We start from the raw sequence: 15,211 nt of genomic DNA on the forward strand, positions 1-15,211 counted from the left end.
GAAGACCTTTATTCACTGTATTTCTTTCTTTCTTTTTTAAATGTTTCAAACATTTCTTATAAATCCATACACTATAATACAGATACTTCACATAGTGAAGCAGGTCTCAATATTCCTAGAAGCTTAGTTCATTTCTAGCTTATCACAAAGAGCTTTCCCCACCCAACTTATTATTTTGAAATTTTTCAAATTTACATAAGAGTTGAAAGACTAGTATAATGGACACTCAATATCTTCATCTAGATTCACCAGTTGTAACCTTTTTTCTATATTTGCTTTGTCTCTATACACATGCACACACCTACCTTTTTTTTTCCCAGTTGATCTATTTGAAGATAAATTGCAAACATATTCACTATCTTTTAAATCATTTCTCACTGCATTAAAACTCAAAGAAAATGTGTATTTATTTATCTGATATCAGGGTGGACAGGACCATTAGCCATAAAGGCAAATAAACTTTATGGGAAAAATATTTGATAACAAAAAGGCAGGGGTAAGAGATATGAAAATATGATAGTAAAGGGGTTAACACTTTATTGTTAAAAGTGTTTTAAAGAATTAGTTTATTCTTTCTAAAACAAATATTTATTCAGTACCCACTAAGTGCCAGGTACTTCCTAATCTGAAGATTTAATGACAAGCAAAATAGACAGTTAAATATGATAAACTCAGCAACAAAATAAGGGCATAATACAGGAAGATGCATTTCACAAAAGAAAGGTAAATAATAATAAACATAAGAGAAAAAGAGGTTTGATCTTAGAACCTTCTCATAAATCCACAATACACATTGTTTGAAATGTCACGAGATATAGCTACACATTAAAAGTATAACAGTTACCTCTAAGACAGAGAATTATAGATAACTTTTTTCCTCTGTATTTGCAAGAACATATTTTTTACATAAATTAGAAAAAGAAACTTTCTTTACAAAAATTATAAGCACAATTAAACCTTACCTAAAACGTGTCTTCTCCTATGCGGTAAGTTAATAAACTGCAACTGAATTTAAAGGTATTATTTAAAACTTAATTTAAATTTAACAGAACTGTGGTAGTCTTGAGTCGGACCACATTTTACAGCCCAACAAGCCGATATAAAATGCTTGAGATTCAACAGCAATTGAATGTCATTCAACAGCAATTTTTCTTTACAGCAGTCCTCGGATTGTTTTCAATTACCAAAAAGTTAAAAGTACTGACTTTAAAAGTCTGGAGTATTAAGTCTGTGGTTTTTAGTTTTGTTTAACAAAATTTTTACTTTCCCATAGCACTAACCTTTAGAGACTGGCATAACTGGACTTTCTTTTAGGCGCTGTGCCTGAATATGGCTAAACAAACATTTCAGACCGACAACTCCACAGGGTAAGAGAACAAATATTTACCTTCTTAGCATCTGCAGAAGACCTCACCCCTTCTGGCAGCGTGTGCACTAAAGGTAAGACCGCAGCGCTGACCCGCTGGAAATGGGAATCAGAAACCTGCTCCAGACGTGGTCGCTTGGATTCCAGTGAATCATGATCTGCCGGGGAAGGGCCTGGGTGAAACTGCTCATATCCAGCTCTCCTTTCTTGAGGCCTAATACATACAAAGAAAATAATCACTTGAAAATGTTTAAGTGATGTACAACTTCCTGCTAACATCCCTGGTTGTACTATGAGATAAAAGAAAAGGTATGCTCACTTTCAAATGTATTTCCTCACCCCAGGAGAATATATACCTCACTATAAAGTACTATTAAACCTAAATCCTGATAGGAAAAGTTTCTTCAGGGTAGGTGGGAGTAGAGGTGATAGAGCAGTGAAGGTTGTAACAGAAGATTTCAACTTGCAGAAAAATTGAGGTTGCTGAAAAATATCCATAAAGTATTTTTAAACCTATGCCATAATAACTGAATATAATCTAGCCCAGAAGAGCCACCATTTTCAACCAGTAATAAAAGCAAGCAGAAAAAAAAAAACAAATTTCCCAGCAACTGCCACATGGAAAGATAAATGACTTGAGTTGTGAGGTATTATTAAGACTTAAAAACAAGTCTCGAGTGGGAATGCAACAGTACTTTGAATACATAATTCTGACCCCTAAAACATGTATTTTGTCTAGTTTCTCCAAGTACATAAGTATCTTGAAGGTCAGGAATCTGTTTTTAATTTCTCTACATGATATACTGTATAGAGTACTATGTATGGGTGTTTGTTAATTTGACTTTTCATTTTCTACCAAAGTATTTACAGAAGCGACATCTTACCTATAGCCAAGCTTTAAACGAATGTCTCACAAAACAACTTTTCATTGAAAAGTTAATCACGGGGTTTGGTTTTTAGGATAGATGATAAAATAAACCCTGAGGTCTATAATTTTATTATACTTCAAAAATCTGAAATCTCATTCAAGACATAAGATCCCATTGTCTCCTTAAAATTCACAATGATGTCCCAAAAAATACTGGAGTAGGAAGCTTCAGGAGTAAGACAAAGATGCCTGTTTTTGCCACTTCTTTTCAATATAGTATTGGGAATTCTTATCAGAATATTAGGCAAGAAAAGAGAGAAAAGGCATCCAAATTGAAAAAGAAGAAGTATTTCTATTCGCAGATGACAAAATCTCATATGTAGAAAACTCAAAGGAATCCACAAAAAATGTTAGAGCTAATAAATGAACAGAGCAAAGTTACAGGATAAAAAAAAACAAACCAACATGCAAAAATCAGTTTTATTTCTATACACTGGCAATGAACAATCTGGATGTGAAATTAAGAAAACAATTCCAGGACTTCCGTGGTGGCGCAGTGGTTAAGAACCCACCTGCCAATGCAGGGGACACGGGTTCAAGCCCTGGTCCAGGAAGATCCCACATGCTGCAGAGCAACTAAGCCCATGCGCCACAACTACTGAGCCTGCGCTCTAGAGCCCATGAGCCACAACTACTGAGCCCACGTGCCACAACTACTGAGCCTGCATGCTACAACTACTGAAGCCCGAGCACCTAGAGCCCATGCTCCGCCACAAGAGAAGCCGCCACAAGAGAAGCCACCACAATGAGAAGCCCGCACACTGCAACGAAGAATAGCCCCCACTCGCCGCAACTAGAGAAAGTCTGTATGCAGCAACGAAGACCCAATGCAGCCAAAAATAAATAAATTTATTTTTTTAATAATAATAATTAAAAAAAAAAAACTAATACCATATGATGGTGTGGCCACTTTGTAAACAGTCTGGTAGTTTCCCAAATGGCAAACAAAAAAAACTACCAGGTAATCAGCAATCCTACTCCTAGGTACAGGACCAAGAAAAAGGAATACATAGATAGCCACAGAAAAATTTGTGCTTGGAAACAGATATCAACTGATGAACAGAAAAATAAAATGTGGTATTTCCAAAACAAACAAACAAAAAAGACAGATTTTCATACTAAAATATCTCTGTAGCCTTTTAGACTTAAAATTCCCTACATTTTACTGACTTTCATCATCTCTTAGTATCATCTTTAAATAGCTTTAAAACAAATTTATCAAATGAATTTTTTACTGAAATGTACCTAATCATTTTAATTTTTTTAAAAAGATAAACCCTCTCCCCGCCGGCCGGGGGCGCTCTAGATGCTGCACAGAGACCCTCTGCACCCCTGCATACATGGCGCTGCGAGTGGTGCGGAGCGTGCGGGCCACGGTCTGCAGCCTGCGGGCCTGGGGACTGCGGGCGGGCGCCGTCCGGGCGCTGCGCACCGGACCCGCTCTGCTGTCGGGTCGTAAATTCGGACAAACATGAATGGGTAACAACAGAAAACGGTGCTGGAAGAGTGGGAATCGGCAATTTTGCACAGGAAGCTTTGGGAGATGTTGTTTACTGTAGTCTGCCTGAAGCTGGGAGAAAACTGAACAGACAAGAGGAATTCGGTGCTCTGCAAAGTGTGAAAGCTGCTAGTGAACTCTATTCTCCTCTATCAGGAGAAGTAACTGAAATTAATGAAGCTCTAGCAGAAAATCCAGGACTTCTCAACAAATCTTGTTATGAAGATGGTTGGCTGATCAAGATTACCCTCAGTTGGTCTTCCCTGGTGGCGCAGTGGTTGAGAGTCCGCCTGCCGATGCAGGAGACACGGGTTCACGCCCAGGTCTGGGAAGATCCCACATGCCGCGTAGCGGCTAGGCCCATGAGCCATGGCCGCTGAGCCTGTGTGTCCAGAGCCTGTACTCCGCAACAGGAGAGGCCACAACAGTGAGAGGCCCGCATACCGCCAAAAAAAAAAAAAAAAAAATCTTGCTAAAGGGTTAGGAAAATAATTATGAAGAGCATTAATTAAAATTATGGTTTTAGGGCTTCCTTGGTGGCACGGTGGTTAAGAATCCGCCTGCTAATTCAGGGGACACGGGTTCAAGCCCTGGTCTGGGAAGATCCCACATGCCGCGGAGCAACTAGGCCTGTGCGCCACAACTACTGAAGCTTGCGTGCCCAGAGCCTGTGCTCCACAACAAGAGAAGCCACCGCAATGAAAAGTCCGCGCACTGCAACGAAGAGTAAATCCCGCTCACTGCAACTAGAGAAAGCCCGCGTGCAGCAATGAAGACCCAACGCAGCCATAAATAAATAAATTTATAAAAAAAAATTATGATTTTAATTTTTTTAACCTAACATATTTCCATTTTAGAAGTCATCAAATCACTGCAGGCACAGTTTTCTTTTTTTTTTTTTAAGATAAATTTATTTATTTACTTATTTTTGGCTGCGTTGAGTCTTAGATGCCGCGCGCGGGCTTTCTCTAGTTGCAGCAAGCAGGGGTTACTCTTCGTTGCGGTGGCTTCTCTTGTTGCAGAGCATGGGCTCTAGGCGCGCAGACTTCAGTAGTTGCAGCACGTGGGCTGAGCAGTTGTGGCTCACGGGCTCTAGAGCGCAGGCTCAGTAGTTGTGGTGCACAGGCTTAGTTGCTCTGCCGCGTGTGGGATCTTCCCAGACCAGGGCTTGAACCCGTGTCCCCTGCACTGGCAGGCGGATTCTTAACCACTCACCACCAGGGAGGTCTCCACACACACTTTTCAAATGCATACCTTTAAACATTCTCCCAATACTTATCGTACCTCTGATTTGGGATACTTGTATTATTTTTACTTTGTCAAGATTTGGTACTGATATTCCATTAAAGAACCATAATTCATCGAGATGTCTCATATGGACTTTCCACTTGAATGGGTTTATGGCTACTGTAGTCCTTTTACCACGGCTTCCATTCTTTGTTTGACTGGATTCCATCATGTAGAAATTCTTCAAGAAGCTTTAGATGCTCAGTACTTTCATGTCTAAAAACGTCTGCTTGTTGCTTTTAAACGTGTCTGATATAATATTCTTGGATCTCAATTTCTTTTTCTCAGAACTCTGTAGCTATTGCTCTACTATTAATATCTTCTGTCAGATTCTTTTCCCCCTATCAAGGACTTGTGCTTTGCTTCCTGGATTCCTAATTCTTTTACTTAGCCTTAAACTTTAATGATAACCAGGATCTGTCTCGGTATTGATCATTCTGTGCAAATTTTTCTTGGAGCAAGGTATGTCCTATCAACCTATTGAGTTCTTCCTTCACTTTAAAGGGGAAAAAAGTGGGGTTTTTTTTAAAGTTATGAATATTATTTCCTTTCCTTTACCAGGTTCTCCACCTCGGAAACACATGTTCTTATGACATGTTGGATGATTTTAATTTGCCCTCCTTATTTATCCACTTCTTGCTAATTGCTTTAATCTCTGTCCTTTCCTTCTGTATCCACTCTGATCATTTCTACACCTTTCTTCCAAGACAAAGGTCTGACTTTCAGCCACATCTATTTTATTCCTTGTTCCTTCTCACTTTATATATTGAATTTAAAATGGTGGTCTTGGGGGCACAGGAATGTCCAATCTTTCATTTTATCTGATATGGTTGCCTTATTTTGCTTTTGAATACTTCATTATTAATTTTAAGTTCTACAGTGCACAGCACTCATGGGCCATGTTCTTTGTTTTTCATCTTCTTTACACACACGGGCCTTTGTTTTTGGAACACTGTATTGCTTTAATCTTCCTTTCCAGGAATATGTTTTCCCTGTTCATGGCATCCCTTACCCTCCTGCTCAGGCATACTATGAGCAACCTTACCCAGACTTCCTCTTTGGTGTGGAATGCTGTGTGGGCATTTTACTTGCTCATCCCCACTTTGCCTGGAATGTGTTTGTCTACAGATGCAGGACTGGATATGGCTTTCTAAATACTTTTCTGGGGCTTCCCTGGTGGCGCAGTGGTTGAGAGTCCGCCTGCCGATGCAGGGGACATGGGTTCGTGCCCCGGTCCAGGAGGATCCCACATGCCGCGGAGCGGCTGGGCCCGTGAGCCATGGCCGCTGAGCCTGCGCGTCTGGAGCCTGTTGCTCCGCAACGGGAGAGGCCACAACAGTGAGAGGCTCGTGTACCGCAAAAAAAAAAACAAAAACAAAAAACAAAAAACTTTTCTGGAAGTATATAGCCTGAGGAAACAGAAAAGTAGGGGAAAACTGGGATGGGGCTGTGACAGCCTTTGCTAAGGATCCTGGCCTGCTCCACCAGCCGCACATGTAAAGCAGTCCTGAGGCCTTTGGCTCAGCACTTTGGAAAGTGGCACTCTGTAACTATCCTTCCTGCAGGACGGCATAATGGGGATTCCTAAGCCAACCGTTCACCACATCATCACCCCCACTCATGTCTTCCCAAATTACGGAGCAATCATGAGAAATCCTACGACTACACTAACCTTTCTTTCTTCAACACTGCTTCTTTGAGAGTAAAAGCAGGAACTAGGAGGCCAAGTTGTGCAATATTCTCATTCCTTCCTTGAATGCCACTTTTCCAAGTTTATGGCAGTGGCTGTATCCTTTCCTTCTTTATGCAGGGTGCATTTTTAGCCCTTTTTAAAAAAAACCATCTTCGTATATTTGCTAGATAGTAGAGGAGAGTGATCTGAATTCCTCTCCACAACCTTCAACAAGAAATGCATTTTACAATGATTTTAAACATGGCCGAATAATTTCAAACCTTTTATCATCTTAAAACCTAAAGAGTAATCATATTTTTAAAATAGTAAATCAGTTTCTTTACAAAACTGCTAAAACAAAACTTCAAAATCCTTTCGAACAAGAGTGAGAATGGAGTAAAAGACCGCAGAAATGGTAAGGACCCTGGAGAAAATGAGTACCTGCCATGGACGGGGCCAACATTACCTGACCAAATACTTATCCTTTGCAGACAATGCCATTATTATCCTCATTTTTACAGGTAGAAAACTAAGCTCTGAGAAGTCTAAATCACTGACTGGCAACCCTGTCTGCAAATGAGAATGACCTGGGCCCAATCCCAGAGACTCATTTAATTATTCTGGGATGGGACTTGGGAATCAAGCTTTTAAACCTCCCCAGGTGGTCCTAATATGCAGCCTGAATTGAGAACACCTGTTTACACAATGCTACAAAGTGCACAACAGCTGACCAGGATTCAAACCTAGGTCAACCTGACTGCCCACTACTCAGCATTAACTCCGAACTCTGGAAACAAGTTTTTAAGAGTTTGTTAACTATTATGACAACTACTCCAAAAGGTCAACAAATATAAAAGAGCTCAAAAGATAAACTGTAATGACAGCTTGGTTAATAAGATTACAAGATAAATATAACAAAATTAAAGTAATAAAATAAATGACACAAGTTCAGTCCTGGCTGGAAACATAAAAGAAAGCCTGTTACCTGTCAGAACCTGGGTGAAACTCTGAAAGCAGGGAAGGTCGTCTGCGAAGCTGCTGCTGCTGCTGTTGCTGCAAGAGCTGTGAGGCCTGACTGACTTCGAGATGAGAAGAACGATAATCAGGGACTGCAAACTCCTAGTGGTAAAATAATCATAAACTAATTATTAACCAAGAAGTGAAAAGCATCATGAAACCAAACCCAGGACAAATGAACAAAGGCAGTTATGGTCCACTAAGTATGGAAAGAAGCAGCAATGATTTCAATCCTTCACTGATTTAACTCTTTCCCATAACCTAAAACAATCAACATTAACTATATATCATTCAAAAGAATTCAAAATGAGATTTCCTGTTCAACCTATATATTTTTTTTAATTTTTAAAAATTTACTTATTTATTTATGGGGGCATTGGGTCTTCATTGTTGTACATGGGCTTTCTCTATTTGTGGCGAGCAGGGGCTACTCTTGGTTGCAGTGCAGGGGCTTCTCATTGCGGTGGCTTCTCTTGTCGCAGAGCACGGGCTCTAGCCTCGCAGGCTTCAGTAGTTGTGGCACACGGGCTTAGTTGCTACGCAGCATGTGCAATCGTCCCAGGCCAGGGCTCGAACCCATGTCCCCTGCATTGGCAGGCAGATTCTTAACCACTGCACCACCAGGGAAGCCCGACAGGCAGATTCTTAACCACTGCGCCACCAGGGAAGTCTCAACCTATATTTCATTTATTCTTCTAATAACATATCACAATAACTCCGAATCTATATTATTCACATAATAAGGTCTCAAACCCTTGTGTTCAATATGAAATCCTAAAAAGCATTCCTATCTTAAATTTAAAATGGGTAAGCTGGAAGGGACACAGAAGCCATCTAGTTAAATCCACGTGTATTTACAAATTAAGAAACAGAAGTCCAGAGAATCAACCTGCTAGTTAAGAGTAATAGTTTTTCCATCATTCTAGGTGGGTGTTTCATGTTTGTTTTTCTACTTTTCTTTTGTTGACTTTTTGTTGAAAAGGTCAAAGCTTCTTTTGAAAAGATATTAACAATCACAAACAGATAAACACAGAATTACCAAATAACCCAGGAATTCCACTCCTAGGTATACAGACTAACTAAAAGCATATGTCCACACACAAAAATGTGTACACAAATTGTCAAAGCAGCATTATTCACAATAGCCAAAAAGAAGACAGAATCCAAATGTCCACCGACTCATACATAAACAGCATGATATATCTGTACAATGGAATAGTATTCAGCCATTTAAAAAAATGAAGTACTAATACATGCTACAAAATAGTTGAACCTAGAAAACATAATGCTAAGTTAAAAAAAAAAAGATTCAGAAGCCACATATGATTCCACTTACATGAAATATCTACAAGATGCAAATCAAGAGACAGAAGGTAGATTAGTGGTTGTCGGGAACGGAGGGAAGACAGGAATTGCGGCTGACTACTATTATGTATGGGGTTCCATTTTGGGTGATGGAAAAGTTCTAGAATTAAATAATGGTAATGGTAGCCCAGCATAGTGAATATATGAAAAACCACTATATTATACACTTAAAAATGGTGAATTTTATGTTATATGAATTATATATCAACAAAAGTTTAGAAAATCACAAACAGATAAAGTAGAGCTGGCCAGACTGAAACATGGAGTAGGACAGGCGGTCCAGAACCTTTCATTAGAAGCAAATAACAGTAAAAAGATTATCTCATACACAGTCTATGAAAATATATCAGGTACAAAGTTGAAAACATAAACAAGAAAAAACACTGAAGACAAAATCATTTTTTAAAAAAAGTATGTCAAAACTCAAAAAATAAAGAATTTACATCCAAAGAAATAGAGACAAGATTAAGTGAAAGTGAAAAAGGACACAAAAGTATTAAAAATATCCTCAAAAAGAACCAAATAGCAATTAAAGAAAGTAAAAAGTTGATCACTGAAATTAAACAATAGTAGAACAGACAGAGGTGAAGGGCAAATGCAAGCAAAGACAGGACTGAGGAATTCTCTCGTAACACAGTGCAGCACAAAGATACAGAAATTACAGAAGTTAGAAATGGCAGCTACAGTAAAAGGTTCCAACATTCAATATCCACAGGTGAGAGGCAATATTCTGTGAATAATGGAATAGCATTTCTCAGAAGTTAAAAGAGACACAGACCTCAGATTTAAAACGGCCTAAGAGAAAAGTTGAGCAGATTTAAAAGATTAATCCACACTGGACATATCAAAATCTTAGAAAACAAAAGATGAAGAGAAAACTCTACTACTAGTCATAATAAAAAATTGGTTTCCTAGAAAGTAAGAAGGATCATAATAAAAGCAGACTTTTCATCAGCAACGCTGAACAGAACGAAACACAAATACATATTCCAAGTTCAGAGGAAAACAAATTTGAACCTACAAATTCAGTAACCAAATCATCGTTCAAGTTTTAGGACTACAGACTTTTCAGAATTCCGGAACTCAGAAAATTCACCAGTGACAGTGTCTCTGAAAGAATTCCTAAAGGATGCACCCAGCAAGACAAATGAAGAGTAAGGAGCGAAATGAAAGAAACAATAGTGCGCTTCTGCTTCTAGCTATGAGCAAGTAACACTGTCCAAACTACATTCCCACAGTAAACAGCAAAAAAAACTGGACAAAGTGTAGGAATTCCTTTCAGACATTGGACAATAGGCTGCACAGGACTTGACCCCTGAGAAAAGTGACACAAATGGGGGAGTCCTAGCATAATCCAGGCTTTCTGCCTGGAGGTGATTTCCAAACTGCATCCAAACAGTGCCCCAGAATCTTATTCATTGAAGAAGCAACCATACTAGTTTGGGAAAGCCAGATAGAATTTCTGGAGACTTCCAGAGAGGAGGGAGTTACACAGAGATTTGTGTTCCCTTAAGTGTTTGGCTGAATTCCAACCTGTAATGCATAGGGAGAGCATAGCCCAGTCTTTAAAGGCTGAACTAAGAACAACTTCTGAAGAAAGAACTGTTAGAAGGAATGATAAAACAAACAATTCCCAGAGCTCATACAGGGCCAGACCTCATTCAAATTTCCTCCAGCCAGAGATAAGAAATCTCACTGGATACACGAGATATTCAGTAGATAGCCCAGAAGTGGCAAGTTCAGAATTGGAGGATAAATTAGACCTAGAATAAAGACTATTCTAAACTTGCCTTAAGAGTGTTTAAAAATAAAGCTCAAAAGTAACTTCACTGCCTACCAAAAGGAATCCAACCTTCTTTAAAGGAATACAGCAAAATCCAGCAATATTCATATTCTAATCAAAAATTAAAAATCCAATGCCTGCAATGATAATTTCACAGGATGAAATTAACAGTAGGTTGGAAACTGCAGAAGAAAAGATCAGTGAACATGAAACCATAGCAAAATGAAGCAAATGGGTACAAAAACGGCAGGGGGGGCGGGGGGGAGACCAGAGGTCCAGTAACCTGTAGGATAAAATAATATAGGAGTAACTGGTGTCTCAGAAGGAAACTACGAGTAGACAGAAAATATACCTGAAGAAATAATGGCTGAATACTGCCCAAATTTTATGAAAATGACGAATACACAGAGGCAGGAAGCTCAGTGAATGCTAAAGTCAGTAACATACATTCAAAAAGCACAACAAAGGCACATCAAAATCAATTGCTGAAAAACACTGATAAAGAGAGAAATCTTAAACGTAACCAGAGGGGGAAAAAGATATATTTAAATAAACAAAGATAAGGATGAGCAAAGACTTCTGGTCAGAAACCAAACACGTCAGAGTTCAACGAATTACATCTCTTAAAATGCTGAAAGAAAATAACTGTCAACCTAGAATTCTATATCCAGTGAAAGCATTCTTCAAAACTCAAGTTGAAGTAAACTTTTTCAGGTAAATAAAAGCTGCGCAAGTTCACTGCCAAAAGACCTGCACTAAGAGAAATAAATGATGCTCTTCAGGCAGGAAGAAAATGTATCAAAAGGAAACCTGAGTATATACAAAGAAGTGAAAGGAGTCAGAAATCACATATATGTGGGCAATTATATAATAGAAGGGAGAAAATAATATGGACAGAAATCAGTAAAATACAAAAAAAAAAGCAAAAAATGGATGAAACTAAAGCTAGTTCTTCAAGGAAAAGAATCTATTAAACTGATAAACCTCTAGACTAATAAAGAAAAAAAGGGAAAAAACCCACTTATTAACACAAGGAATGACATCACAACAGAGCTAAAAGACACTGAAACAATAAGGAAATAGTATGATAAATCACAGCAATAAATTTAGTATCTTGAACAACAAAATACCCAAACTGACTCAAGAAAAAGTAAAGAATCTGAATTATAACTGTTAAAGAAATTGAGTTAATAATTTATCAGTTAAATTCTTCCCACAAAGAAAATTCTAGGTCCAAATGGCTTAGATTCTATCAAATATCTAAGGAAGAAAACAATACCAATCCTACAATGACTCTTTAAGAAAATACAGGGGGAGGAAACACTTCCCAAGCTAATAACCTTCCTAATGGTGAAAGGCTGAATGCTTTCCTCTTAAGATCAGAAACCAGGCAAGGATGTTCCCTCTCACCCCTTCTATTCAACACTGTACTAGGTATTTTAGCCAGTGCAACAAGGAAGAAAGAGAACAGACATCTAGTTTGGAAAGGGAGAAGCAAAAGCTGTCTTTATTCTCAGGTTACAGGATCACCTACATAGAAAATCCTATGAAATCCATAAAAAAGCAAGTAGAAGTAGCAAGTAAGTTTGCAGGATAGAAGATAAATATACGTAGCAGCAATGAACAACTGAAAACTGAAATTCAAAACTAAGTACCAGTAACAACCACATTAAAAATATTACATATTTAAGAATAAATGTGACAACAGATGTACATGACCTGTACACTGAAAACTACCAAACATTACTATGAAAAATTAATGCAGACCTGCAATAAATGGAGAGATATACCATGTTCACGGACAGGAACATTCAAAGTTGTCAATTCTCTCCCAAATTAATCTCTAGATTCAATACAGTCTAAATCAAAATCCCAGCAAGCTTTTTTGTAGACACTGACAAGTTGATTCTAAAATGCGAAGGCGCTAGAATATCCAAAACAACAATTCAGGAAAGAATCACACTACTTAGCTTCAGGGTATTATAAAGCTCTAATAATCAAGACAGTGTGCAGTGCTTTATTAAAAGATTAAATGTTTGTTTACACAGAAAAATCACATTTGTGAGATAAAGAAAGACAAGACATATCAGTGTAGAGAGAACAGAAATATACTCACATATATATGATCAACTGATTTTCAATGAAAATGCCAAAGCAATTCAGTGAGGAAAGGATAACCTTTTCAACAAATGATTTCTAGAACTGAATACCCACATGCAAAACAATGGCTTCAACCCTTAACTTCACACCATAAACAAAATGTAATTCAAAATAGATCACAAACTTAAATGTAACAACCTAAAGTTTTAAAGCCTCTAAGAAGAAAACATAGAAGAAAATCTTAGTGACCTTGAGTTTGGCAAAAAACTTCTCAAATATGACACAAAAAGCAAGAAATATTAAAGACAAAAATTAATAAAATGGACTTGATAAGATTAAAAACGTATCTCCCAAGAATACCATAAGAAAAGAAGGCAAAGCTTCTTTATGTAATCTAGTAGATACAGCTAATACATAGATACGTATCTCCTAAACAATTTTATTTGTAATAACCAAAAACTGGAATAAGTGACTGGATAAACAAATTATGGTATATCCATACCCAGCAATAAAAAGAAATTAATTACCAAGATGCGCCAGAACATGGATAAGCCTCAAAAGTATTATGGGACAGAAAAGAAGCCATTGACAAAAGAGTTCATGTGAAACTCAAGACAAAGGTAATCTGTTATGACAGAAAGCAGACCACAGTTTCCTGGGAGTTGAGGTTTGTGGGAAGTGGGGGAGGAGGCCTGACCTGGACGGGGCACAAGGAAACTTTCTGGGGTGACAGACGTTTTTTTCTTTCTTCATTTTGGTGGTGGTTTTATGGGTGTATGAATCTTGTCAAAATGTACACATATAATAAAATTTTATTATACATAAAGTAAATCCCAAAGTCGATTAAAAAAAAAAGAAAGCAGCAGCAACAATAATCTAGGAAATCAGTAATCAGATGAATAGCACTGGGGCGGGAAGGACACACAACCAAAACTCAGCACCTAACCATGTAAGAATCCTCAATCTAGCAGTAGAAAGTGACTTCTTCAACCAAAAAAGGACATCTACAAAAAAATGCGACTAATATTATACTTAATAGTGAAAGACTGAATGTTCCCCTAAACAGAAACAAGGTAAGGATGTCCCTTCTCACTTTGTAATCATGACCATGCTTTAAAGGAGTCCTCGGTAGTACCCAGTAGTACTCAACTATATTTGCTGGTAAGTGTGTTTTTTGTTCTCCAAAATGACCATTTCATCCCTTCCCTTCTCTTTTCTTCAAACCTCTTACACCCCCGTCCCTGGCACACTCTAAGCTGATAATTTCACCTATTTTATTTTTCACAAGGTAAAACAATCATGCAAACTCATCTTCCTACCATCAAATCTCTCAAGGCAGAGGTTCTTTAATATATCACAAATAATACCAGTAGCTATATAGAGTAAACACACATACAGAAAACCTTAGTACAGGACCTGGCCCTCACTCAAGAGAGGCCAAGTCATCCGGCCAGCTTAATACTCAACCAGAACTTGGCGCATAAACAGAGGTCTTAACTTAGAAACTCTAGGCAATTGATTCTTCTCTATCCATCAACAACTCCTACAATCAGAAGCAGAGACATGTTCACCTCCTGAAATCTGGCATAAAGTCACAATAAGAAGATAAATATAATTAATCCCTAACCTTTGGTCCCCCACCTTTGAGAATGGTTCTTGCCATTAAAAAATATATATAACAATTATATATATATAATTGTATTTGGTTTCTGACCAACAAATGTATTAAATGGGAAAAGTAAAGAAAAACACAAAATACGTATGCAACTTGCACAATAGCTGTTCCTTACCTGCTGGTGACGGGTGCTGGGAAAGGTGTACTGAACAGAGTGGGGAGGATAACGACTTTGCTCTGTGCTGAATGCTCCTTGGTTGGGAGGATAACCTGAACTTGACATTATCAGTAAAGAAGTCCTCACCAGGTGGTGAGATCAAGTGCAACAAACAATCATGCTTCTAGGAAATCACCTAAACAGGATGGGGAAAGAAAAGAATTGATAAGTACTAAAGCACCAGGTGTGCTTCCAATAACACAACCATAGCTACATAAACAAAACCACTATTATCAGTAAAAGCTTTCTCTCATATTACTTACTTAATATAATAGAAGTTACTGGGGCTTTAAAAACATCAATGGGTCTTTTCCTCTATACTTAAAAAAGTTTCTTTAACATATCACAAATAATACCAGTACC

At 38.0% G+C, this 15,211-nt stretch overlaps 1 protein-coding gene across 23 annotated transcripts in view; it reads right to left on the reverse strand.

Annotated features, from left to right (window-relative positions):
- Positions 1–15,211, reverse strand: part of NCOR1 (nuclear receptor corepressor 1) — a 143,207-nt gene that overhangs the window by 106,258 nt on the left and 21,738 nt on the right. For 22 of the 23 annotated variants that reach the window (XM_089900272.1, XM_089900270.1, XM_089900280.1 and 19 more), the window contains exons 2-4: positions 14,807–14,984; positions 7,737–7,870; positions 1,388–1,580 (exon numbers count right to left, since the gene is read on the reverse strand). In XM_089900272.1, coding sequence (XP_089756398.1) covers positions 1,388–1,580; positions 7,737–7,870; positions 14,807–14,914 — 435 coding nt within the window. In that variant the 5' untranslated portion in view covers positions 14,915–14,984. Of the gene's footprint in view, positions 1–1,387; positions 1,581–7,736; positions 7,871–14,806; positions 14,985–15,111; positions 15,136–15,211 lie in introns of those variants that run through there. The other variant, XM_089900273.1, reaches the window with a different exon arrangement.

Source organism: Delphinapterus leucas, chromosome 19, assembly GCF_059928025.1.
Source record: "Delphinapterus leucas isolate spDelLeu-1000000601 "Yukka" chromosome 19, BTC_Dleu_Yukka2, whole genome shotgun sequence".
NCBI lineage: Eukaryota > Metazoa > Chordata > Mammalia > Artiodactyla > Monodontidae > Delphinapterus > Delphinapterus leucas.